At 39.8% G+C, this 27,297-nt stretch overlaps 1 protein-coding gene across 1 annotated transcript in view; it reads left to right on the forward strand.

The window, feature by feature from the left end:
• Window positions 1-27,297, forward strand: part of NECAB1 (N-terminal EF-hand calcium binding protein 1) — a 50,466-nt gene that overhangs the window by 12,811 nt on the left and 10,358 nt on the right. Inside the window, 6 exon segments of the mRNA XM_054295590.1 lie at window positions 9,870-9,895; window positions 12,237-12,334; window positions 22,399-22,489; window positions 22,492-22,534; window positions 23,767-23,879; window positions 26,204-26,280. Coding sequence (XP_054151565.1) covers window positions 9,870-9,895; window positions 12,237-12,334; window positions 22,399-22,489; window positions 22,492-22,534; window positions 23,767-23,879; window positions 26,204-26,280 — 448 coding nt within the window.

The following is a 27,297-nucleotide window of genomic DNA, read 5'->3' on the forward strand; positions in this document are numbered from 1 at the left end:
TTGATGCTTTGCATTGATGCAGAAGGGATCAGGTCGAGGCTGTTACAGCCACATCTCCAGGTTCTTGTTTCCTAGCAAGCATTTTCTTCTACTGCAGTGTCCTGTACTTAAAGACCTGTAAAAAAAACCCCAACTGAACAAATACAGGTAGGAAATCAAGAGTTTTGACTTAAGCTTCAGCCTGAAGTTTGTACAGTGATTCTCCTCCCCTTTTCATAATTCTGACGCCGTCCGTCTTGCCACTTCACCCCCAAGAACTGAATTTCTCGGGCAGGTCTCTTGACTTTGCTCTTCTTAATGGCAAATCCAGCTTTCAGGAGAATATGAAGTAGAGCTGGAGCCTGGGATGTTAGCTGCAGCCTGGGTCACTGGGATAGTAACTAACTTATCTCCCTGTTCCCTTTCTGCTATCTGCTGCTCCACAGTATCTAGCAGAGTACGGTAAACAAACGCCAAGGCCCAGCTCACTGCAGTAATCCTTTCCTCCTTAGTATTACCATGGCACTTCTCCCTCAAATACTTTGCCACCTCGACTGGGTTCTGAATTTGATCGGATGGAAAGTCCCAGTCTATAGGATCAGAGAATTCCTTTAAAGTCTGGCCCATATCCTCCCATTTCCCACTCCAGTCAAGATTTTTCCTGCTTTGTTTTACTCCTGAATCAGGAGTCTCTCTAACCCCTCTAGAAATCTCGGCTTTCATTTTATATACACTCCAGACAGTATAGAAAAGGCTTAATAAATTAAATGCCAGAAAGATGGTTTCTTTTAAACTCAGGGGAAATTCAATATTTCCTAATAGAGACGTCAACAATTTGGAGGAGAAGGAAGACAAAAGCTGAGAAGCCCCTTCGCCTTCTTCTCCCCAAACAAACTGAGTACACAGCCATGACAACAATCCATACATTCCTGAAACAAAGTCCAGCATTTTTATCCGACAAATCCACACACATAAGACCAGCCCAATGACTATTCTGGTTAGTGCCCCCCGCTTACAAAAGCTACTTATTAGGGACAACACAAGAGCTATTTTTGGGTAAGGAAATAACCCTAGGGACCACAAAGATATTAAAGCTTCAAAAACCCCTAGGGACCAGAAATACCGGCAAGCTTCCACCCCAAATGACATTCTGAATTACCAATATGCCCACCAAACAACCAAAACCAAAATATTATTGTTATAGGTTTGTTTTCCACTGTCTTTGGCCTCCTTTTCCCGGCCAATGCACCAAGAAGGATGTCCTGGTTTAGGACAAATTAGGGGAAATCTCCAAAAGGGAGTCCCCCCCCAAAAAAAAACAAACCTCCAACCACCCCTCCCCCCCCCAATACCGGGTTCGGGAAGGAATTCCTTGGAGGAGCAAAGTGGAAAACAAAACCTATTTATTGGCAAATAACAAAAGAACACTCCCCAACACAAGAAAAGAAAAGAAAACCAGTCAGTGTTGTGGAGGGTGCCGAGCGTCTCTCGCAGGCTCCGGAGGTCCCGCCGGACGTCCCAGGTCAGGTCCGGAGCCGGTCCAGTATCTTCAGGGGAGGGTAAGAAAGAGAGGACGAAAGAAAAGGGAAAAAAAAACAGCGCAGAAAGCAGCAAAGGGAAAAAAGGCAGCTATCAGCTAGGGCTAAGGCAGTAGCAAGCAAGCGAAGTAGCAAGCAGAAGCAAGCAGGCCAGCCAGCCAAGCAGCCAAAAGCCAAAAGCAAAAAGCCAAAGTACACCCAGTCCCCCTCCCTCCTCCCTCCCCGCCCCGCCGCGGCAAGACGGCCGGGGGGGGGGGGGGGGTGAAAAGAGAGAGAGAGAGAGAAAAAAAACACAGCTGCCAGACATAATACACGATATTGGGATAAAAGCGGTCATCCCATGACAGGTAGCCCCAATATAAACACACTCTAAGCATCTGGGCAGCATCTTAGGCTCTTCTTAAGTTATCAGGAAGCCAAGGTAGATCCCCACAGTTTCTTGAGTAGGAGCCAGGCCCCCAGAGTAAGAGTTGGACCAACATGAGTGCATAGCTGTGAGCAGGGAAGGGGCAAGAGGAAGAGTTTAACTTTCTGTCCTGATTTGACATATATTTGACATGCCATCCATGTTATACATCTGTAATGTCAGTTTGGACCTTGGTCAGTGCTTGTCCTAACACTTCAAAAAATCTCAATGCACTCTATTTGAAATCTGAGTTAACCTTTTTGGAGTTTGTGAGGGTGAAGGAAACGCAGTGTGGTTCCTCACCCCTCTCTCCTCCCCAGTCTGAGCTCCAAGCTTCACATGCTCAGTGAAGCTCTGCAGGGCTGGTGGGAGCAATGGGAAGGCTGTTGGAGCAAATGTGAGTGCTGCAAAAGCACCAGAAGATTTTCTTTGTGCTGACATGGAGGGTCATGCGGAACATGGTCTGCAGGTTGTAGTCATTTTGGAGCTGAAGTAATTGTGGAGCTGAAGACCCACATACTCTGCTATCTCAGAGCATTCTGGTTATTAACTGAATGAAAAACATCCTTCATGTGAAACAGCATTGAAGCACAGTTGAGGAAGCTCTGCAGAAATACTGCTGTTTTGTTTATATGTGTTATTGTATGAATAATTGTACTGAAAGTAGAGAAAGGTATCAGAAGCACAGGTCTTTTTGTACGTGGAGAGAGAAACATACAGGAAAAGTGTGAAATTAGTGGTTTAAGGGGTGAAGGCTGTTACCACTCATTTCCTTGGTAAATCATCTCCTACCTAATTTTAATGTGAACTCTGACAAGCTTGTGTTTCAGCAGAGCAAGAATCCTTGACATGGTTAATGGTTTAGAGAAAAAGTCTTCACAAAAATCATTGCAAATGCAACCTTCCTCTTACGCTAATCCTTTACCCTCCCCCCACTCATGACTTCCATGGAAATTGTTTTAGCATAATGGCATCCTCTGGGAAAAGGTGTCAGAAGATAATGACAATATTTGGCAAAGTTACAAACTAGGAGATATACAGAAGGTCTCAAGGGGATTTAGTCTGCAGCACTGCCAGAGAGATAGTGCAATAAATGCTTCACTGATTACTGACTCACAGGAGTCTATGGGGAATCAGACTTATTTTTCTCCCTTTACGCATTGGTAAAATGAAGTCCTTAGTCAGGACCGTAGTAACAAGGTGCTGGAGCTATTGAGGGCCTGGGGCACAGGCAGCCTCCCAAAGGTAGAGAGGCCCCATTAAACCTTTGTGTGTGGCCTAAGTTGAACTGTGCAACAAGCCACAGATGAGTTTGGTGAGGATCTGAGAGCCTTGGCCAGCTGCAGCACTGAGCTTAGGCTGGGCTTTTGGGGAGTGTGTCATGCTGCATGCACAGCAGATAGAGGGATGGGAATATGGGCACATCTACGCTTGCATGCCTGTGTGTCAGCAGGGTGTCTAAGGCTCCCTCATGCTCAGGGAAGTCACTGGCACCTAAGATGTGATACTGTTCTCATGGGCTTCAGCTCAGTTGCCCAGGCTTTAGGCATTTGAGATGTTCACACTTGAAAATTAGCCCAAGGTGGGAAGTGTAACACAGTAGAAGTAGTTGGGACATGGATGATGGGAGAAATGCTAGAGCATTTGAAGCAACACTAGATGCTTGTGTTATATCAAATTACTTCTGAGTCTCCTCCTAGCTGGTCTGTTAAACCCTCTCACTCCACTGAATTCTCTGGGGCTCCTTTGCCTGGCAGGGAAGGTTGGACAGCTGGCACCCATATGGGCATCTATATTTGGGACTAATTCCCAGAGTGAATAAACCTTCCTCCCACCTGCCCAGGTCTCCATTAGCAGAGCCCTAGTTCCTCCCTTGGGTCAAAAGAGAAATGCTGAGATCATCTGCCCTAGCAGCAAACTCCCAAAGACAGCAACTGGATGTTGAGAGGCTGGTTAGCAATCCTTGCAGCCCTGGGAGCCCGTGAGCCTGGAGCCCAGTGCTGGGCACTGGAACTAAAATAAAGAACATGTTTATATGGACCAGAATGCTTCCTTCAAGGTTCTGCTTGTAAACTCAATAATTACAAGTCCTCAGCAATTTAAGGGTATTCTAAGTGTACTAATTATCTCTGCCTTGGATGGTTTCCTTTTGTTTTAGTTGGAAAGCATATTTCAGTCTCATGCTGTTGCTGATCTTTCACAGTTCAATACAAGAAAAGAATAATTAACTTTTAAGTAAAACAAGAAAAATAAAAAATGTATTAAGAACAATATATATACAGACAGGATCTTTAATTAGGGGAATTGCAGGTGAGTAATTTTTTTAAAGGAATTTTTTAATGCAAATTTGCAAGAGGAAAATAATATATTAGGGTTTGACCATTTTTTAAAACCTGGTTCTTTTAGATTTAATTAGAATTTCAGGCACATGGTGCAGCATTGGCATCAGAAAGGTGTGTTTGTTAATATTTAAGACATGTAATTGCAGCTATTGGCTTTAACACAGTTTTCTCATTACCATAGCTATAGAAATCAGTTTGGAAATGAAGCACAGAGACAAAGGCAAGATACTGGTCAGAGTGAGCTGATTATACATTTTAGTATTTCACAACTGATCAAACAAGTTCACCAAGAATTATTTACAACATCCTGATGCTAACAGATCTTCTGGTCAGACAGACAAGCTGCAAATAGAATTTTGCTTGGAAATTTTCCATGTGAGTGGTTATTTTTAATGTGAAATTCAGCTTCCTGCAGAAACAACTGGCAGTCTCTCTCAGTGAAAAAATCAAACAGTAATGACTATTTTCAGTTGCCTATAACTAAATGGAGCTGACTTAAAGTGTTTCATTTCAGTTCTGCAGTAGATAACGTTGGCTTCCATGCAGTAAGCTGCCTGCTTAATGGTAGGTGTAGTTTGGAGGCCTGGTCCCTTCTATAACTGGGTTTCCCAGAGAACCACAAGATTTTTAATACCACTCAAAAATCACCTAGAGAGGTTTTGCAATGACATCAGATAGCTCTGGGGATTCTTACATGAGTCCCACCAGGCCCCATAGATTTGTAGGATTTGTAGCTGAAGCAGCAGATCTCACACAATTTCAGGGTCTACTGGGAGTCAAACATTCTCACAGCCATGGTCCTCCAGCTCAGGGCACTGAGACCCTCTTGGTCCATCATCTGTGTTGAAGGCAGAGGCAAAGAATGCATTAAACACCTCTGCTTTGTCCATGTCCTTTTTGTGAGGTGCCCATCCACATCCTGTAACAGGTGATGTTATTTCTATGCTACCTTTTGCCATTAATATATTCAAAATAATTTTTTCTTTTCTCACACATTTCTGGGCAGCTTCAGCTCCAGTTGATCTTTGGCTGTATGAATTTTCTCCTACACTGGCAAGCTGTGGTTCAGTATTCTTCCCATGTCACCTGACTTTGCTTACAGTGGGCACACACTTTCCTTTTCCAAAGGAAGATGCCTGTTCAGCAAAGCTGACCTTCTGCCTTGTTCGTTTGATTTCTGACATTTTGGAATTGCCTGCTTTCCATTTTGAAATTGTGCATTTCCAAGGAGTGTAAGAAACCAAAGTAAACATTTTGTTTTGTATAAGAATAAATAATTTAATCTCGGGGTTGTTTTCGTTTTTGGTTTTCTTTAAATCATTTTGTGACAAAACCAGAAATTGAAACATTATCCCCTCCTAGGGGGTGAAAATTCTGAAATTTGCTCTCTGTGGCAAAAGAGCCACCGTGGTGCTGCATTTCATTTCCTCATTTAGGTTTGTGTCATTCAGACTCTGCAAAAAAAAAAAAAAAAATCATAGCTCTGCAGCCCTGGTACAGTGTTCTACAAATTTTAGCACACACTACAAGTTTTAATAGCATTATTAAGCCTCTTTTAGCAACACAAAGGCTGTTACAGCTGGGATGATTAAGGTGACTTGTCAGTTGTGTAGTCATCGCATCCCTGTGAGTCACTGCTGAATGTAAAGGACTAGAGGGTTGTTTTTTCAGATGAGTTCTTAGTCAGGAAAAAAACCCTTTATTCTCTCCTTCAGTCCTGCCACAGGCAGAGCAGTAAGTGATGATTCTGAAGTAATCACTTAGCCTGGAGCTAAGCAAACTAGGCAATTATTTAGTGAAGCAAAATGTGGGATAGTAAAGGAGTTGAGCCCACTGCCCATGTCAGAGCCCAGAGAGCCAAACTGGCTGCTGCCTTTGGGAGCCCAGAGGGTGCACAGCCCAGGCAGATCTGGGACTGAAGAGCAGCAGTGTCCTCAGGGCAGCAGGAAATTTGTCTGCCCAGGGACAGAAGCTTTGTCCCACTTCTGCCCCCTTTTTCCTCTCCCTTTTCTGTGACCAGAGGCCAACACCTGAGCTGCTTATAGCATTGCATCCTACTGGAAGCAGTTTTGCCTCCACTGGTAAGATACCTTGAACAAACCTGGACAAAAGGTGTTTTTTGCTGTTGCGAAGGAGCTGTGAGGTAGAAAATCCTTAAAATGGAAGTGCACACATAAGACTCCTATGCAAAACACCCTCAGTAGTGTTGGAGCAGTTAACCTCATTTTGCTGACAAAGTGAGATGGTACACAGACTTTCTTGTTGCAAAGGCCCTACAGCTTTTTGGCTGAGGTTGTCCACGGATTCCTATTCAGTTACCCTTGCACAGTTTATGTAGCGCTGAATTCCTTTCACTCACCAATTATATGCTTCTACTTAACAATAGGCGATACTACCTTCAAACTTGCATCCCTAAAACCAAATTTAGCAAAAAGACATGCAAATGGGACTGAAAAAATAGTTAGCTCAAGCTTTTGAGATAAATCCTTCTCATATCTGAGAATGAAGAGAGATCTCAAAAGAAAGTGTCATCCTTCTCCAGCTGCAATACATGGCAATGATTTTCCTAAATTAAGTTAGTTCATAAAGTCTTTTATATAGTATTGGATTCTTCAACAAAATAACTGCTTTATATTTCAGACTCCATGCTCTGTAAGATATTGCCTTTTCTCATTGTCCAGGGAAAATACACAGATCTTCTACTGGTTCCCCTGCCTGGAGGTGCTTTTTGCACCATAGAACAGTGTGTGTCAGGTCAGTGGATCCATGGACCCACAGCAGTGGATGAGTGGAATAGCTTTAAACTTCTCTCCTCCCTGGCTGCCCCCAGTCCACAGCTAACATAAGTGGGCAGAACAAAAGCACAGCTGCTTTGCAATTCTGCATTTTGGACCACTTCCAGAGGTACCACAAATAAGCCCTTTTGCCATAGTTCAGTCAAGTGAATTTGCTTATTTTTTCTGTCACTGACCAATAGCTATGATCAACTTTTCAGTGATCAGGACTGCTCAGTATATTAGTCCTTTAAAAATAGATCATATTTTTTAGGTAGAGAATATTTTAGACATGGACAGGCAGAAGGACTGCCTCTAGTAGTCAGAAAGAAAATTGAGAATTATCATTCTGATGTGATGTGAATGCATTTGCCTCACCCTATGCTTTGGTTGCTTATCATGAGTGGAGGGCTGGTGCCTGGATGTGAGTCATCAGCAAATATTGTTAATAACATGTTCAGCATTGCCAGATTATGGGTCTAGGCAGAAGCATCCTTGGTATATGTACCCACTGAAATGAGGAACATGTGCTGCTGTAAACCTGAGTACTGAGTTACAGAAACAGCCCTCTGGTGTGCACCTCACTCACTCCTGTACTCTTAAATACATGCCAAACTTCTTTAATTATTTCTGTAACATCTTGCAGGGAGTTTAGAATTGTTTGTATGCAGCAAAAGAATTCTGACGTTTATTCACAACTGCTTTTGAAGCGTCATGTCATTATTTCAGAGAAAATGAAATAATGACTGACAAAATTACAGCTTCCCTGCCTAGAACAGCATCCCCTTCAAACAGGATGCTGAGAACAATGAAGTCTCCAAGGGTATTTATAAAAGAAGGAAATACTGAGTATGCTAGACAGAAATCCATGTTCTTTATGTCTTTTCTGTGCTTTTTCACATGCTTGCTGCACAAAATGCTTTGGGTAATATTTTCTGGCTATTCATGTGTCCAGTTCTAACTGAAAATGAATTCAGCACCTGAATACTTTTCTATTTTCACTGGTAGTCCATTTGCAGCTGTGTTACTGCTGTCAAAAGGACAAACAGCATGTTGAAAACAGGGATGCTGAAAGCCTCTGAGCCACTCCCCTTGTCACTGACAGGGGGCTGAGGATGTTGCAAAAGAACACGGACCAGAAGGGATTTAAATATAAAATTTGAAAAGAGTGCATGAATTTGACTGGCTGACAATGTGAAAGGCTGTTTTAAACACAGTTATCAAGCTGTGCATTAAGAAATTAAGAAGTCTTTTACATTAAATCATTAGGGCAGATGATGTGAAGGAGCAGAAAATGCAGGGATAATGAAAAAAGAGTAGGCATTATAACAGCAAACTCCTGTCTTTTGACCTCATCATATCCTGTCAAGGCTTTTTGGCTCAGGAAATTTTCCAGCTTTCAGGGTTTCAGTTTGCATTTAAGAGGTGAACATCTGCACTGTTCCAAAATCAACTGCTGAACTGCAGAAGAGTTGGCCAGACACATTTGGTCATAGATACATAGTGATCTGTGGTAAACAGCCTTTAGGGGTTGCAGACACTTCCCCATCACATGGTTTGTTTACCTAAGAATTGAGTTTCACAGCTTCAGCACCAGCTCTTGCAGACTGTGAATTCCTGTATACCTGCCACTAAGGTCATTGCAGAAATCAGGTGCAAGTCTCATTTGCAGCCATCTCACTTGGCCTGTTCGGATGCAGATAAGAATCACCTTCAATTAATAAATGTTGTGTGAAATGCTCATTTACATTATCAATTAAAAGTGTTCAGAAGTTTGTATAGCCCTGAGTATGCAAGTTTGTGATGATCCAGGATCCTGCAATTTCTATCAGTTTCTCTTCCTTGTGAAATAAAAGCCAGATGTATGGAAGTTAGCAATGGAGAAAGTGATTTTAAGATAGTTCTGTGTCATCATTTTATTAAAAGGTCAATTAAAAATTCTATTAAAAAGATAAGTGAAAAAATACTAAGTGCAATCAGCCGTTCAATATTCACCCCTCAGCAAGATTCAAAGAGGACATTCATGCTTTTAAGTTTCCTTAATAATCTGTTTCTTTTCATCCTTGGAAGAAAAGCAATATACTAACTTTCAGTAATGAGCTGTAAGTCAAATGTGTTTTTCTTTTAACTATTAAAGCCTTGCTTATAAGAGAAAATATCTCTTCAAAGTTGATCAAGATGAAATCTGCTTCCAGCAAACAGGTTTGAATTGAATAGAATACTTCCCTGCCTTTATGTATTTATATAACGATGGCATATGAGTATGGCAGTACATCTGTATTTTTCACATTATTAATTTTGCCAAAATTTCAGTAGCGGTGAAATGGTCTGGCATGGCCAGAAAGTCTTAGGAATTATGTGTGCTCTTGGGCTATGTCTGGTTTTACCCTCCTTCTGCAAGGCTCTCCCACAGAACACTATTGCACAGCAAGGATTGCAAACAAGAGAAAATTATTGGCTCTTTTCTCCTTTAGCATGGAAGGCCAATATCTATCTCTGAGCCTTGCTGTCCAGCATGACAGCCACAGAAGGGGAGTACAGGCAGAAAGGTGGAGGAAGAAACGCCAAACCAAAAATTTCTGGTGTTTAGATGTACTTCTGCAAGAACTGGGGCCAAATGGGTAAGGCCTGAGGAGCAGCAACTGCAGCATGGAGCATAAAGGCTGAACTTGAGAGAGCTTGCAGTGAGTAGGAAGGTGCCAGTGGGAATGGGCTCAGGAATGGAGGCCGAACCTGCAGCCAGCTTTAGTAAGGCTGCAGCCTTCTGCCCTAACAAAAAAACCCCAAACCATTACCAACCTCACTAACCTTCTATACTCTTATCTTTCAGCAATCTTGACACAGAAGGGCTCTGTGGTAAGTTCTTTTTTGGGAAAGAACATAATCTATGCCCGCAGCAGCCCTGTGCAAATAAACATGCCATGTGATTATTTTTTTCTGTTTAATCTTTGTAGCTCAAACACAAAATAATTTCCACTCAGAGAACTCCTGGGAAAATGCAGATGGCTTATAATCTTTTCAGACTCTATCATCCCCTTTGTGCAGAATTTACTTTGAAAATATTTTTCCTAATCAGTATTTCACACTCTCTGAGACTCAAGATCTGTTCTGACATAAGGATAGATAGATAGATAGATAGATAGATAGATAGATAGATAGATGACTTGTATTTTATTCCCCCTTAGTGTGAGATATCTTTTCTAGTTAGTTCCTCACTTTAAAACTTGTCATATACCCCCACTAAAAGAAAATTCACTCATATACCTCCACTAAAAGAAAATTCATTACTTTCCTCCTACTTGAGCCAGGGAGAACAGCAAGTTTGACAAGCTCTATCATCCTTTGTCACAATAAAACTCCTGCAAGGCCTAGATTTTGGCCCAATTACCCGTTTCTGTACCTCATTCTGAGCTGTGAGTCATTTCCCCAACACCCTGTTTGCTCTCCAGCTTATCTAACAGCACCTGATTTAGGAGTGCTTCTTGCAGCAGAAAACAATTTACAAATGTTTCTGCAGGTTCTCCCACAATATGTCAGGAAAAAAAAATCCTACTTGTCAACACCAGACAGTTTCTGAGGGAAACATGGCAGCCTGATAAGTTTTCCAGTGGTCAGCAATGTTGAAGAGCTTTAAGAGATGAACACATTGTCAAGTTGAATACCAGCTCATTTACTCACCCACAGGGTGACATGGCCAAGAACCCCCTAAAAACCACCTCACCCTGTGGTTTATAAATATGTGACAAGAGGCTTATCTGAAGTGAACTGGGCTGTGACAATTTCTGCTGGTTGAGCATCTGGCCAAAATTGTACAAACCTGGCTGAGGAAGAGACGTGGTTTTGTTCCACATGGGATTTACTGCAGCTGATGTCACACAGGCTTGCTGGCCTGGGGGGGTCAGTCCAGCACTGACTCTGTTTATTGTCTGTTTTGATTAAATACAGGCTGCTTCAAATGCCTTTTTGAATCCTTCAAATATTGCCACTAGGGTGTTTCTCATCTGTAAATCTGGCACTGAATTTACTCAATCCATATTTAAGCTTGTGATTATACAGCTCTTTCTGAGCTATATGAGTTCATCTCAGAAATGAAGCTAAAAAACATCCAGGGTACTAATCAACAATACATTTTAATTCTAAATAATTTCATTCAAACTCTCAGCAATATGAGGTCATATCACAGTGTTCCTGGTAACTTATGTTTTCATGATTCCCCTGAGAAGCTCATGCTGACCTCTTAAAAGCCCTGAAGGGTTGCTATTTATTCCAAAAAGCTCCTATCTAACCTTGTTCTTCCTGTCTGCCACTTAGATGTTGATTTTTGTGCTCTTCCAGGTGATCTGATGTCTAAATGCCTTGTCTAACACAGTCTCTAAGCTTTAACAAAATTTTATTTATTTATTTTTCACACTACTTCTTTCCTGTGCTTCCCTCTATTGTATTTCACCACATCAACCAAATGGGAACTCGGGTCATCATTTCCCAGGTTTGCTTCCTCCTCTTGCTGTAATCCCTCTGATTTTACATCAGCTCTTTCTGTTAAGAAGTCCTTTGCTTTGAGAAGCTACACAACTTGTTATTTCCATGATTTTCATTAAAATTAATTTTGCATGCATTGTATTTGTTTGAAAATGTCACAGCATCTGGGACTAGAAGCTTATCTGGCCAACTCATGGTCTCTTAATTTCTCAGAGAAACAGCTGCTCTCAACCAACTCTGCCTCACAACAGCCGCCCCTTGATATTATCTCCTCTAAGGGCTCTACCAGAATTACTCATTTTCATATCAATATAATCAAATTCACCACATACATATGAAAACTTCATTTGTTGCTAGTAATTGAAGACTATTAGACTGAAATTTCAATTTACAAAGAAGATGTAGATATTTTGAAAATAAGTTTGTTTCATCTGTCAAAATGATATTTACATTTTTTGTGATTTTGACAGATCATTTATTGAAAGAAAAAGTTTTGAAATACTGTTTTTGGTATTTTAAGTATGCCAAGAATGATTTTACAGAGAGAGAATACAAAATTTAAAAAGAAAATGATCCTTTTCATTGTAACTCCTTCTCATTTTGCATTTAGATATTCAATAATGCTGTAACTTAATTCAGATTTGATAAAGCTGATATTTAATGAGACACTGATTTTTGAGGACATTTGTAGGTGATGTGAGGTTTTTTCTTCTTTTAGATTATTTTTCAAAGCACTTAGGAGAGTATGAAAATGTTCTATCTGTCTTGGAAGACTTAAACATAACCATACTGAAGGCAATGGACAAAACAAAGAAAGTAAGTAAAGATTGTGAAATTTTCCTTACACTGTATGTTTTGTTTGTTTGGAGTATTTCTTGTACTTTTCTTATCAGAATTTACTAATTCATATTTAAGTTCTTCCAAATATGCATGTTTGTAGTAAAATCCAGTCAGAAAAGGCTTGCCAAAATGGTTGCATACAAAATCATTTAAGTCCTGTCTGCAAACTGTTGCAGTTTGGATATAGCCAAAATCTTTGTGAATGGTCTGAAGAATGGTCTTTGCATTGTTGTGTGAAGAGGTTCTATGTCCCCTGCGAAACATGGGTAAGTATCAACACCAACATTTGGAAATAGACCAAATTAGAAAAAATAACCTGGGGGTGGGTTGAGGGAAACCTCCTGGCCAAGAACAAGATTTCATTTCCATCTGAGGCCTTTTAAACAAAAGCAGTGGTCACAGAGCCTGCCAAGAGGAGGTGCTAGGGCTGTTGCCCACCAGCACAGCAAGGGAGCCTTCACCCTGGAGAGAGGAGATGTTTCCCAGGGGAAGAAGGTTGGTTTGTCCACCTGCACATCTCACCAGGGATGTGGCAGGGCTGCAGGACATGCCAGGCAGCCAATCCACATGGCACTCAGTTCATTGTGGCTGTACCTGCTCCTGTGTTCAGACCACATCCCAGCTGTGTGGCTGGCCAAAAGTGCATCAGTACATCGGATGATTCCCTCCTCTTCCCTAGCTGAACAGTTAAATGTCCTGTGCAAGGTGGAACAGCTTCAAAAGGTGAGGGAAGTGAACCCAGATCCTCCAAACCCAGCCACATATCCACACCAGGCTAGTTATCGAAACCAGAAATTTCAGCCAAAGTTATTCAGTGAGATCCCCTGGAGTCAAAAAACCCTGGGCTTTTTTTTCAGTCAATCAGTGGAGAGATGAATGTGGAGAAAGCTGTGCTTCTTCAGTGAAGCTGTTATCTTTGGTATTCAGGTGTTTGCAGGAATAAAGTACTCATACATTTTACATAACCTGCCAAAATAAAAACCCAAAAGTGTACCTTATTTATTTAGAGCTTGAGCCAGGAAGCTGAATGTCTGTTCATTCATGCTGTGCATCTTCCACTCATAATGAACGGGCACTGACTCACTGCCTTGTTGAGCTGGATATTAAAAAGCAACAGATTGGTTCATTTTAGCTATGCATAATTTTTAAAAAATAGCCATGTGTATCAAATACTGCGGCTAAAGGGCAGGATGTCATCTCATAGCGACTGGAAGTAAATAAAAGACTGCATTTAAGAATTACTTCAGAAAGTTAATTACGAGGAGAAGTCCCAGCAGAGTAATAAGATTATAAAAGATATGTACTGGCCTGACTAGAAATATGGATAAGTGTCACAGACATCTTTTCGTTAAAATTCTTTCGTTAGGATTTTTCCTGCTGAAGCTGAGAAGTCTCAGCAACAAATGTAAACAATGGTTATCTGCTGCTGTGGAATGCAACAGGTGGATCCATGATTGGTCTCCTGTGGATGTTTGGATTTACTGGCCACTCATGGCAGAGCTGTTCTCACTTTCTGCCAGGACACAGAACTTTGTTATTAATTCCTTTTCTAATCTTAGCTTAGCTAGCTTTCTGAGAACTTCCTCTTCTATTCTTTTTAGTGTAGTTATAATGTAATATATATCATAAAATAATAAATCAAGCTTTCTGAACATGAGGTCAACATTCTCGCCTCTCTCTTCATCCTGCAACCCTTGCAAGCCCTGTAAAAGATAAGAAAATCTGGAATATTAATAAGTGTTTCATATGTCTACTTGAAGAACCCATCTAAAATATAACCAAACAACAATTTCTTTGAATTTTATTTTCTTAACTGAGGATTCAAGCCTAATGGGTTTTCTGTCTTTCAGGAATACTTCAGTTATTTGTTAGAGGTGGCAGAAATAGAGCAAGGCTAAAATTGGAAAAGCACTTTTAATTCCATTTAGTAGAAACTCTGTGTGAACACAGTCAAACAAAAAAGGTGTTTTCAAATATGCTAAAATAGAGCTTTCTGCCAAGGATATGCTCCAACACTACATCTTTGATTGGAAATTAAATTTTCAATTCAAAGTTTGGATTGTTTTCAATAGGAACTCAGTTCTCAGGAAACAGATAGGTTATGTGACCTCATTGCCTGATAATTCATTGGAGTGCAAATATTAAAATTTCTGTCTTAAATAGTTCAAGTTTTACTTAAGTTCGTGGTCTAAAATCTGGACTTCAGCCATCTGAAATCAGAGCTGGATGTGCAGCAAAAGTTAGTTAGCACATTGAGATAGCATAATAAATGATGTTCATCACCAGTGACGCACAAGATGTGAGGCAGCTCATAGTTTGAGCTGACTCCCTGCTTTTAAATGGCCATGGACATGCATCCCAGGCAAGACTTGGGTTTTCTCTCCTAGTGCAGCATAAAACTTTGTCACCAGTCTGCCACTGCAGACACTGAGTCTCTTGAACAGTCACTGAGTACTAGCAGCATTGGAAAATTCATATATAGAAAAGAATTCTGGAATTGAAGGCCTGCACTGTGGGACCCACCTGCACACAGTGTATCTACAGTGGCTCAGTCAGTTTCCAATGACCCAGAGCAGCATGATTTCTGTGTACTTTATTGCCCTCTGTAGTCTGAAAGAGCTGTCAGTACAGCTTTTTTGAACTGAGTTTTCTCCAGTCTTCCAGTCCTCTGCTGTCTGAAAGTGAAACCATCATCATCTGTGGCAGAAAACATTCCAGTGTGTTAGCAGGTTCAAGAAGCTTTGACTTCCTTTCACTGTTCTGAGGCCAGATCCCTCCTGCCAAACCAAACTAAACTGCACCTGGGAAGCTCTCAGGAGTGTAGGAATTCATGCTCCATTGTTTGATGGGAGGTCTGAAGCTAAAAATGGAGAGGGTTTGATTTCTCCAGGAACATCTTTCAGCAGGGAAAAGACTGAGTTGCATTTGGAAGCAATATACTTCAATACAAACCCCATCTAGCCAGAAGATGACTTTCTGTTTCAGTACTGTTTCCTTGTGCTGTATCCTCACAGCAGGAAGGAAAGTGATGATCTCCGAGTGCACACCACTCCTGGAAATGCTGAGGTACAGCTCTTCTTTTGGAGACAAAAGCAAAGCGGGCTTGCATGGAAAGAAATGGCAGACAGCACAGGAAAAGAGGGATGGAACATTGCAAATTTTCCTTTTTTCAGACTCTGCAAAAGTCTGATTCTTTGCTTTGGAGGGACTTTTTTCCCTCCTTTGCAGCTCTTTTATGAAAGACACCTAACAATCTGTCTGTGATAACAAAGGACCAGACTAGCTAAATGCATTTGAGCAGTAGTGATCAAAACTGATTTATTTAAGACTGGTTTTAATGCAGTACTTACATACACAAAACATAAACATTAATTTTAAGGTGAAAACAAGACAATTCTTCAGTGGAGCTACAAAGTTCTCAAATAGCCCTCCAAGTCTTTTGGGGGGGAAGAAACCCTAACTGCTTTTTACATGTTGCTTGTAAAAACATAGAAAGGAGAGGTGTGTGGTGTGCAACAGCAAGGATTCAATGACAAACACAACATGTGTAATTATCTGCTTCTATGAAATCATTAATTTTTCTGCTTTGCTCAGAAAAACCCAAAGCTAAAAGTCAGTGCAGCTTTATCATTACTTGAAAATTTCTTGATTAGTCTAAAAATAGGAGCCAGTAAAGTAAAAGAGAAGATTATAGGAACTGAGAGAGTAACACAGGGCTTGAAATTTAGTTACTGATAGTGCATTTATGGTAATTATGTAAATCACTGCAATCTTGAGGGTTGATACCCATTATAAACCAGAATGCCTAGATTTTTTTTTACTTGCATATTTGACTAATAGTAACAGTAGCATTTATGTAAATTTTATCTCAAAACAAATTGTCTGGGAAGAAAGTTAGATAAGAGCTTGTTGACAATGGTCTTCCACAACTAACATTATTTTTGAGCAAAAATGAAATTTTAAATTGCTTTTTTGTTTTAATAAAAACCATGTTAAATTGGCTGGCACCCATTTTTGCATGAGGTTAGAATTTATTAACATTTTTCACAGAATAGAGTCTTGTTCTCTTTGAAATTACACTTTTTACAAATGCACCTTTCACAGAATTGATGCAATGAATATCTGCTGCACAAGAAAAACAGGTATTGCTCTGTTTATCCTGAGTATTAATTTTCATGCATTGACTTGGAAAACAGTTCATTTGTTCCTTTAGATTTCTAGCTTTTTTTTTTATGTCAATCAAAAATCATGGCATTATTAAGGTTTAGAATCATTCAAGGTGGAAAAAATCCTTAAATTCATCAAGTCCAGCCATTAACCTGACACTGCCAAATCCACCACTCAGCCATGTCCCCAAGTGCCACATCTGCACATCTTTTAAATACCTCCAAGGATGATGACTCCACCACTTCCCAGAGAAGCCTGTTCCAGCCAGTAACTGAACTGACTGTCTCCCAGCTGAAGAGAGAAATGCTGGTGATAGTGCTCAATATGTCACCAGGTCCACCCTGATACAAGGCAGAGAGTACCCTACAGATAAATGCTGTTTTTATCTGGGAACATTATTAAATTATGTTTTGGACTTTTTATTTTGTTTATTTTTAAGATTGTGACTGTTAGTGCAAGTCAAATCAAACTAAGATAAATGTAAAACGCAAGCAATTCTGAGGAGTCATGAAAGGATATTTCAGACTTCCATGCCTTTCCTCCTCTAGCTCCTTATCAGAGTAATGAAAACTCTTGGGAACTTCTTTGATCTTTTTTTGGGTAAGTTTTATACCTATTGGGTCAGAAAGAGACAATGCTCAAATTTTTGCCAGCAGCAGAGAAGATGTGTTTAGTCAAAAATAAAGATAAAAACAAAACAAAACCCCCTTTAATTTAATATTCATACCTGTAAATAGAAATTTTTTCACAGCAGAAAAAGAAACCTTTAACTAGCCATTCTCCTCTTGATACCTATCAAAACCACCAGAGGCTTTGATGTTTTATGTGTAGCAGTGCAACCTCTCCCTGGAGCAAGGGTGTTACCCATTTCCCTGCCACCTGCTAATATCAACCACAGCCAAAACAGTTTCTCATCTCTAAGCTACCTGATGCACCTAATAGCACTTAAATAGGAGTTACTTTTTATCCATGCATGGATTTTGTACCCCCTATTATTGCAACAACAGTGCATTACTCCTTCAGCAATCCCAGCAGAGTGATAGAGTGTTCTGAGAGGTGCTCTTACAAATGTGTGACAATCTTCTTTCTAATCAGCCATGGCTGCCTATTTAATTTCATTGCTACTATGTCAGCACTGCAGATGGTTGGTAGAAATAGTCACTGTTCCAAAGAATTTAAACACACAATTTATGCTAAATATAATATTTGAATAAACTTGTAAAACTTGTGTCATATTCAAAGTTGAATCTAATAATTGGGCACATCTTGCCTTTGATCACTTTTACAGTGAGGATGCTGTAAAAGTTACATTTGTGTGACATCAATACATTGAGCATCTCTCAATAATGACTTCTAGTGAAAATTATTATTTTATCCTGATGCTCTTTTGATTTCTTCCTGAAGAAATCAAGTCTGAAGAATGAGATCTTAGTGATTTCATTTTAGTGAAGTTATTCTGACTAATTTTATATCCTCAATTTAAAGTTGTAACCCAGGGCATTGCCCCTCTAATTTGGGATCTAAATATAGCAGGGCAGGAGACATTCCAAGATAAAGGGAAATTTAAATAGATTATTTCTTACTGAGTTCTACTCAGTGATAACTGCTTTTGAGTTGACTTGAGGGTATTTTCTGTAAAGATAAGCATAAATATTTTTGGAAATTATGTTTAATATGACATATAGATAGGAAACAGAAAATTGCTAAGCAATATATCAGTAAGAAATGTCCCACTCCATCTCAAGGAGATGCTCTTGCGATAATGGAGCAGCAGGGTCAAGGGGAGAGGGGTGAGGCTGGCACCAAAGACTGAGAGGATCAAGAGTTGCTGAACCTTGGTAACCCTGACATGGGAACTGCACTAGGAGATTCCTAAACCCTGCCTCCTCTGCCTTTGCAAAAGGAGAACCTCTTCTGCACTCTTCAAGATGGCCTTTAGACACTTTTAAAGATCACAGTCACCTTTTCCACAGTAAAATCACTAATTATGTGCATTTTCAGTTTCATTAAACAAATCTTTGCTGCTTGCAAAGGTCACAGTTGCCTCTTGATGAGGAAAATGTGGAAAATTACCCTCATTCATTCACACTCAGTAAAACTAACAAGCAGAACAATATGTTAACACAGACTTATTTCATCTGGACTGCCCAGACTGTGGTGCAGTGTAATGTGTATGCTAATGAACAGTAACTTACAGCTAATGAAATTCAAGAAATGGGACATTTTCCTGATTTATGTTCAGACACCAACCATGGTGTCCCATTACTGATTGGTGGCACGATGCACTGGCAGCAAAAATGCTGGGCATGCCAGTTGAGCTGATTTTACCTTAAGATAAACTTAATAAATTGATACAAAAATGTTGTACCAGTGTGCCTCTAGTAAAACACAAAATAAGGTAATTTTCAAAGGAAGTAGAGTGGTGAAATTATTCCAAAGCACAGCTACTAATTCTTCAGTGCTGAGAGCTGGACTTGAGGTTTAAATTGAATTGTAATGGACAATCTTTTACCCTCCATGACTTAAATTACAATTATTCAGATAATTTATATATCCTGAATACCTTCTTCTGTGATCTTTGAAGAACTTTAGAAAGACAGGTAGTAGCTATTTTTCACTGGGCAGGAGTTGAAGCTGCCCAACATTGCTGTGAGCTCAGAATTCTCAGAACTTCATGACTCATAAATACTTCAAAGAAAACAGTAAATAATTTGTAATTATTTGCTCAAATATGTGCATTAAGAGAGTTAAGTAATTCCACATAAAATAGTTGTAAGCACTAATATTTGGGTAAGGAGAGGGTCTTTGATAATTCTAGGCTGACAATGATGTTAGCATCCTGCCTACCTTTCCCATCTTCAAAAATAGCCCTGTAAATCTGATAAGACATATCTAAAGACCACAAGGACCTTTTTCATAGGGAAGCCTTAAATATAGAAGTTATGGGACAGGAATATAAAGAAAAAAAACTAAATCCTATAGTAGAAACAGGCAATCCCCCAGTTGGGGAATAATGTGCTCTGGCTCCATGAATCAGAAGGCTGAACAATTGCTTTATTAAGCGATACTAAATTACACTAATACTGTACTAAATTACATACACAGAGATACTATACTAAGGAATACTATACTAAAATACTGCAGATATTATACTAAAAAGATATTAAAGAAAAACCTGACTCTCTGCAGACAGCCAGGACACAGCTTTGACCCAATTGGCCAAGGAATCAAAACAGCCTTCAGCAGTGTCCAATAACCAAATCACTTTGGGTAAACAATCTCCATAACACATTCCACATGTGCAAAAAAACAGGAGCAGCAAGTAGAGATAATAATGGTTTTCTCTTCTTCTCTGAGCTTCTCACTGCCTTCTCTAGGAGAAATCCTATGGCAAAATTGTGCCTGCTGCTCTCTGTGAAGAGAGCTGCAGCCACAAAATCCCAGTGCACTGCACAAACTTGGAGTAGTTCTAATGAAAAAAAAAAAATCTTACTTACTTTAAGATGCAGGAAAACTTTTCTGGGTAATTTTTTTCTCAAGGAGTTAAAAAGCAGAAGCCTCAGACAGCAGCAAGTATTACACAGCTAATGTTTATATGATCCCCATATCTGTGAGAGCCCACCTGAACTGTTTGCAAAATGAAACAATACTGATGTTGCATTTAGGTTGTAATTCACATGCCTGTATCAGATTTACCATGAGTATCACCAGGAAGCAATATCGACATATTTGAAACATTTACTTTCTGAATGTCCAGAATTTTAAAACACAATTCAAAAACTTACAAGAAACAGTCAGTTCCAGGATGATTTCTTCACTTATTTCCAAAAGCAACGGCAAAAGCTGAAAAACAAATGAAAGTATACCTTGGATTTCCACTGAAAGGTTTCAGTTATCTGTCCATGCTGCACAGATTCACACATGTTGTTCTAACATGCCAGAAAATCAAAATTTTTGGAAATGAAATGATCTCTCAGGTTCACTGAAGTTTTAAATCAATTACAACGGACACAGTTTAGAAGAAGAATAAAATAACAGCTTTCCTATTGCACAAAAAGATTAATCATAGAAAGGTTGCCATAAACATATTTATAGACTGGTGTGAGTCCTTCAGGTAGACTGACAATCTCTCATGAGCATCTATTTTAAAATTGTATCAATGAAAAGTAATTTGTTGGAAAGTGACCCACGGCTGATTAGTCTGAAGACAGAATAAGTAAATGTAGAAGACTGTGAAGCTTCTGGCAACATAAGTAACTTCTGATAATTCATGGGTGGTTTAACACCTGAGATTTCTGCAGCAGAAGTATTCCAACAAGAACTAACTTACTAACAGATATTGTGGAAAGATTGCTCTCATTTGAGAGCAAAATGCTTTTAAAGCTATTATCTGACAATCTTTCATTTTACATTCAAATTTCTAAACATCTTCTATTTGTGTTCTGATTGCAAACACATACATGGAAAAATTTTAAGAGAAGCCTAAAAAACAGAAAGGCATTTCAGCTGTAATTCACATTGGAAAGAACACGGAATACCTTAAGAATATCAAAAATACTCAAATGGGTTCTCAGATAGTGCAGGAGGCCACACCATTGAAGTGACAGGTCTTCTTTAAAGCTTGGAGGTGGGGGACCAGCATCTCTCTTCAGATGTGGTGACTAAGGAAATTTCTCATATTTTATGAAACTGTTTTAGATGAAATTGTGCCCAAAGGTTTTCAAGATCAGCTGAGTGAGGAGCCAACAAATTCATTCAGAGCATAAGAGATGTAAATCTATTTCCTATCTCTGTTCCTGATGTGACCTCAACACAGTAAGTAGAGGCTCTAGGAGTCTCTTCTATCCTCTCTGTTACATTTATTAATGAGAAAAAAAATAAAGAGGGTGTTGATATTATTGTAAAGGTGGCCCCCTCACAAAGCATTACCTACATATTACTGCAGAACTGCCAAACCACAGAATCACATAATGGGCATGGTTGGAAGGGAACAGGATGTTTTTGCAGATTTGGGCTTGCCAGAAACATCAAATTTGACCCCAGCCATGGAAATATGATTTATTGAGCCAGGGAGACAACAGGCATAAAAACTGATTTCTGAAATGATCTGCAAAAAAAAAAAAAAGCATAAATATTTTTTTATACATACAATAAATTGGAAATGTCATTATTCAAAGAACCACTACAAATTGCTAAGCATAGGTGCAAACTTTTGTAATAACCAAACTCTAGTTTAAATTACATTTAGATACATTTTTTGAAATTGTGAAATATACAGATTTATGGTTTCAAAAGTAGTTAAACAAATGAAAGGAACAAAAATCAGTCAAAGAGTGTTAAATTGAGAAGGCAACCTCTCTCACACAGCCCTTCAGCCAACTGCTGGTGGGATTTTTCAGGGGAGTATCTTAAGCATGTGCTCTGCTCAAAGACTATTCCCATAATCAATGTCTGAGACAGGCCAGTGGGCTTGAGAAACATCTTTTCACAAGAATGGATCTAAATTAAAACTTTAAATTCAGTTCTGCAGCTGTCAGTCTTTGGCTTTTCCACATTTCAGAAGTAATGTGGTGCTGCCATCAACTGGAGTTAAGGATTTAAAGAAATGGGTCTTTTGAGTAGAAACTGTGTTGTGTCACTGTGTACTTGAGCCTCTCAGTTTGAGTGGGAGCTGTGCCTACACCTGGAAATTCAGAGGGCATTTTGTCCATCAGCAAAGGTTGTTTGTGTGGTTTACATTTATAAACATGGAAACATCCAACCCGCTTGCTTCCCTCCTGAATGAAGTCTGAACCTTCCCTCGTGTATTTCTAACTTAGCAAGCAAAGCCTGACTTTTTGTTGTTGTTTTTTTTTTTTTCATTTAATCCTTAGGACTATCAGGAGGCTTCCAGTTTGGAGCAGTTTGTGACTCGCTTTCCTTTGAAGGAGACCCTGACCCAGCTGCAGTCCCTGCAGAGCTGCCTGGGTGCGCCGTGGAGAGCGCGGAGGAGCAGAGCCGGCAGGAGAGGTGAGCAAAGCCCTCTGCAGCTGCAGGGAGGGGATCGGGAGAGAGGTCACAGCGAACCTCCACAGCTGCTGGACATTTCACCTGGAAATCTGACAGAGGGAATAACAGGAGAAAGAGGGATACACTTTTTACTCCCTATAGGAACCTGCTAACGAGAGTTTTCCTGAAATTGAATGCATCTGATGTGGGGCTGCCTGTAGGACAACAATTTAGGTACCTGCTAGGTTCTGCTGACTTATTTTTAAATCCCTGGACAGTTTAATATCAAATGTACAAATCAAACTACTGCAATACAAAGAGCTCTGAAATGACTAAGATGACTGACTGTTTTGTTTGTTTTTTCCGGCTTTATAATTTATCTTTTTTTGATACACAATGCAAAAATGTCAAAGGAAGAAAATAGCCAGGCTTTTGCTTGTCACAGCTTCTTCTTAGAATATATGGCCATATTCTTGGTTAACTTCTAGCTCTATGAACTCTCAATCACCTGGGTAGCCTTCATCCCTCCAAGGGTTTTAGCTTGATCTCGATAATGAGGGTTTGTAGAATCAAGGGTCAAAATATTTTTGAATAGTTACTTGGTTATATGGAATTTTTTCCTTAGTATGCTATTGTTAAAGACAATAGGGAAAGCAAAATACAAACTGTTGCATTTTATGGACAAAGAAGATCTTAAGACCTTTCTGTTGGAAATGTAATTTTTTTTTCTTGTTGGAAATGTAATTTTCTTGTTTGTTTTGCTGTTGGGTTTGAGATCCCCTGAAGTACAGGAGTAATACCTGATTTTGTGCCAACATCTTGACTGTAGGAATCAACCAGGTTTTGAAAGTCTGAGGGTACACCAAGCATGCACAGTGTCTGTACTCCTCTATTCATGCCAGTTCCTCTGCAGTGATGCTACAAAACTCCTGTGAATGAAGAAACTGTGAATGACTACTTAGGTCATCAGGTCAGAACCACAGCATGCACAGATACTGACCTTGAAATTTGTCTCCCTCAAAGATTTAGGTTTATGCCAGCTTAACCCTCTTCTTTTTTTTTCTTTTAACTTCTTTAATGACCTAATCAAAACTAATGAGTTATAGTGAAAATCCAGAAAATAATTCAGTCCTCTCAACAGGTATTTCTTTATATTTAATTCAAAAGGGAAGATAGAAGCACACTTTTTGAGAACAGAGAGAGAAGAGCTCTCCCTTATTTTTTCTTAAGAAGTCTCCTGTGTTTCTGTGCAGAAAAGATCCAAGAAAACCAGAAGTGCTCTCAGTCCAGTGGCCAGGAAAATGCTCAGCTCGAAGGCTTCAGAGAAACAACAGCCTGTCATCAAATAACTCTTATTCCAGCACAGGTATTTCACATTTTAAACACATAGACATATATACAGAAAAATACACACAAATCTTCCTCTCAAGAATTTAATTTAGATATGTAACTAAGATACTTTACTGACAGAAGACAATTTCAATTTAATACAGAAGATACTAAATGAAACCTGAGGAAAATTAATGCACATCCATAGATCTGAAATTATAAAAGATAAAAATTAAATTGTGGGCCAAAGTGTGTATTTTGGATTGATTCAACATTTTTTAGGTAATCTGTACTGCTTGCAGATATGAATGAAAATGTGAAGGCGTGACTTACATGCAACCAAGTTCTCTGCCATGACTCATATCTCAGCTGAGGGGAATAAATAATAAACAGAAAAGGAAAACACAAAACCAGAAAAGAATATTTCATTTAAGATAACGTAGACAAAAAAAAGTCTGCAGCAGCATTTCTGCTTTGGAGAATGATGGAGTAATTTGGTAAATGGAATTCTTTGGAAGCAGTGACATTAAGCATGAAGCTGCAGCGAAGACATCTTCATGCTTAGTTACATGTCCCAGAATCAAGGCATGAAGATGACTGAAACAACAAAATATCTAGTGGGTCTATCTCACTTCTTGACCATGTGCTGGCCTCTTCCTTTTAAAGCCTCTGCTGAGGACATTTCTGTCCCTCACATTCATGACACTCCCTGCCACTCACCAAATGATGCTGTTTTTTGAGAGCAGTGATGCAGGAAGATGTTTGGTCTCTTGTGAGTTGGTGTTCCTAACAGGGAAGGTCACAGAGCCTTGTAGCTGCACTCCTGACTCAGAAGGAGCCCAAACAAATGCAACTCTACCAAATCCACTTACTGTATTTGTGTAATCTTAAAGAGCTAACATTTTCCTCCACAGCTCTACTAATAGCTGACAGCTGTCTACTTTCCTACGCAAGGTTTGTGTTTGTCTTGGCACTTGGTCTTCCTGCTTACTGCCAGCTGCCCACAGTGACACTGTGGTGTGTGTATGCACCCAAGGCTCAGGCCAACATTCCTTCAGCCTATGTACCTGTTCAGGTAAAGCCATGCCCTGCCTCCTCTACAGACCACAGCTGTGGTATGTTCTCCGCATTAGGATTTCTTTCTTTGGTCAATATATAGGCAAGTGACACAAGACTCTCAGCTAGGAAATGAGAAGGTTGATGAATGTGGATAACAAGAACATTTATTGAAAAATCTTCCATTTCTGACAAATAACCTTCCTCTCTCCTTAAAGCAACCACTCATTTACACATTTACATGATGGGTGATGTCAGAAACTTCTTTAATAATGCAAATGTTTGTTTCCTTGAGTGTTGTCGTTTTCATTTGGAAGGCAATTTTCACGATACTTTAGCAAAGCAAAACTTTCCAGAGACATTAGAGGGACTCACAGAATCACAGAATATCCTGAATGGGAAGGCACTCATAAGGATCATCAAAGTCCAACTCTTGCCCTGTGTAGTGTCATCCCCAAGAATGCGAGCAATGTCCAAATGCTTCTTGAACTCTTGATGTTGTGACCACTTCCCTGTGGAGCCTGATCCAGTGCCCAGCCACCCTCTGGCTGAAGAACCTTTTCCTGATATCCAGCTTAATTCTCCCCTGACACAGCTGGATGGCATTCCCTGTCACTTGTCACTCTGAGAGAAGAGATGGGTACCTGTCTCTCCTCTTCCCCTCATAAGGAAGTTGCAAACTGTGATGAGGTCTCCCCTCAGCCTCCTCTTCTGCAAACTGAACTAGCCAGGTGACCTCAGCTGCTCCTTTTCTGCTTCCCCTCAAGGCCCTTCACCACCTTCATAGCCCAGATGCTTGTGCCTGTCTAGAACAGTATTGTCTTGATCTAGCCTCGCTATATGACATCAGATTGGGTTGGATGGGGCCCTGAGCAATCTGATCTAGTGGAAGGTTCCCTGCCTGTGGCAGGGGAGTTGAAATTTGATGACCTTTGTAGTCCCTTCCAACACAAACCATTCTATGATTCTATGATCAGGTCACTACACAGACAGGAATATACCTGCAATGGAGATGGAGAACTTTCTTCTGTTACCAGCTTTATTTCAAAAGCACTGGCATTCATCTATAATGTAGTTTTCATTCTGTCTTGGATTTCTATTGAATCTTAAAAAGAAAGAAAATAATCCATTGAGTCAAATCATGTTTTCCTTTAGTTCCACCTAAATGAACATTGAACTAGTTGCAGCACAATCTTTGAAAAGCCAAAAAATTTGCAGGGTAATTTTTTTTTTAAGACAGGAATACACTATCTACCAGCAACTTAGCAACATTTTATTAATGTTTATCTTTTCTCTTTTTCAAAGGTTGGATTGAGGAAGACAGCCAATGGGTGATCCAGATAAACAGACTCCAGAAGCTAATTGATAGACTGGAAAAGAAGGTGTGTGTGATTTGTCACCTTTTTCTTCTTTCACTTTCAGTAAATTAGTCCTTAAACCACAAATGTTTTCAATGCCCCAGTCACAACATTACCTAAGAGAGCTAACACTCATTAAATGCCTACATTTTTCTTCCACCTTCATCTTTCCTATTCATGACATTGTTTTCCCATGCTTCCCTTTCCCCCTCCCATCACCACAGATTGAACTTTTCATAAAGATGTGAAAAATTCTATTATTCTATGACTGGAGAATGTTAATGTATTCAGTAGTGCTTGTTTGGGGGAGCATGCTACAACTTTACAACTTTCCTCTATTTTCCTCTTCCTCTCCCTCTCTAAACTTTTCCATGAAAGCTTGATAGAAAGTTTTGTTTCCTCCTTTCCCATCAGAGAATCTTCATTTATAAAGATTAAACTGCTTTCCTTGTCAGTACAGTTCAACCAAAGTCTGATGCAAATCTTTTTGGGAGCTGGCTGCAGCTGCCCCCAGAGCCCAGAAACCACCGGTGGTTCCCACACCAAAGCAGAGCCCTCCAGGACTCTGACAAATCACCCATCTGATCAACAATGCCAGGGCTTCCCAGTGCTTGTAAAATCCTGAGCCACATCTGTCAGTACAGAAAATATCTATCCTTCATTGTTATTCTGACTTGATTGCTAATTGTTACTCTGGTGTTCAAAAGTTGTCTTAAAATTTGTGTGTGATGATTTCTTTCTTTCTTTTTTATTTTGAGAAGACAGAACAGCAGAGGAAAAAGGAAGGTTATAAATTCCTGAGTTTTCCCCTGCATTTAATTTCCCTATTGAAGGACAGACAGATAATTTCAGATGTGCCCTAGGGGAGTGGCTCAATTCGGTGGATTTTGGGACCCAGGGTGTTTCTTCCTCCTTGTCCACTAGAGGTGAGGTTTTGAGTTGTGCTCTCAGAGCCAGGAGTAGCTCCAGTCCCAGTGCAGCTGGTGCTGTTCCTCCCCACAGGTCAGTGCTCACCAGCAGTGAGACTGCCTGCACTCCAAA

The sequence above is a fragment of the Melozone crissalis genome, unplaced genomic scaffold (assembly GCF_028551555.1).
Source record: "Melozone crissalis strain CALT ecotype California unplaced genomic scaffold, PUWL_Pcris_2 ptg000002l_1, whole genome shotgun sequence".
Taxonomy (NCBI): domain Eukaryota; kingdom Metazoa; phylum Chordata; class Aves; order Passeriformes; family Passerellidae; genus Melozone; species Melozone crissalis.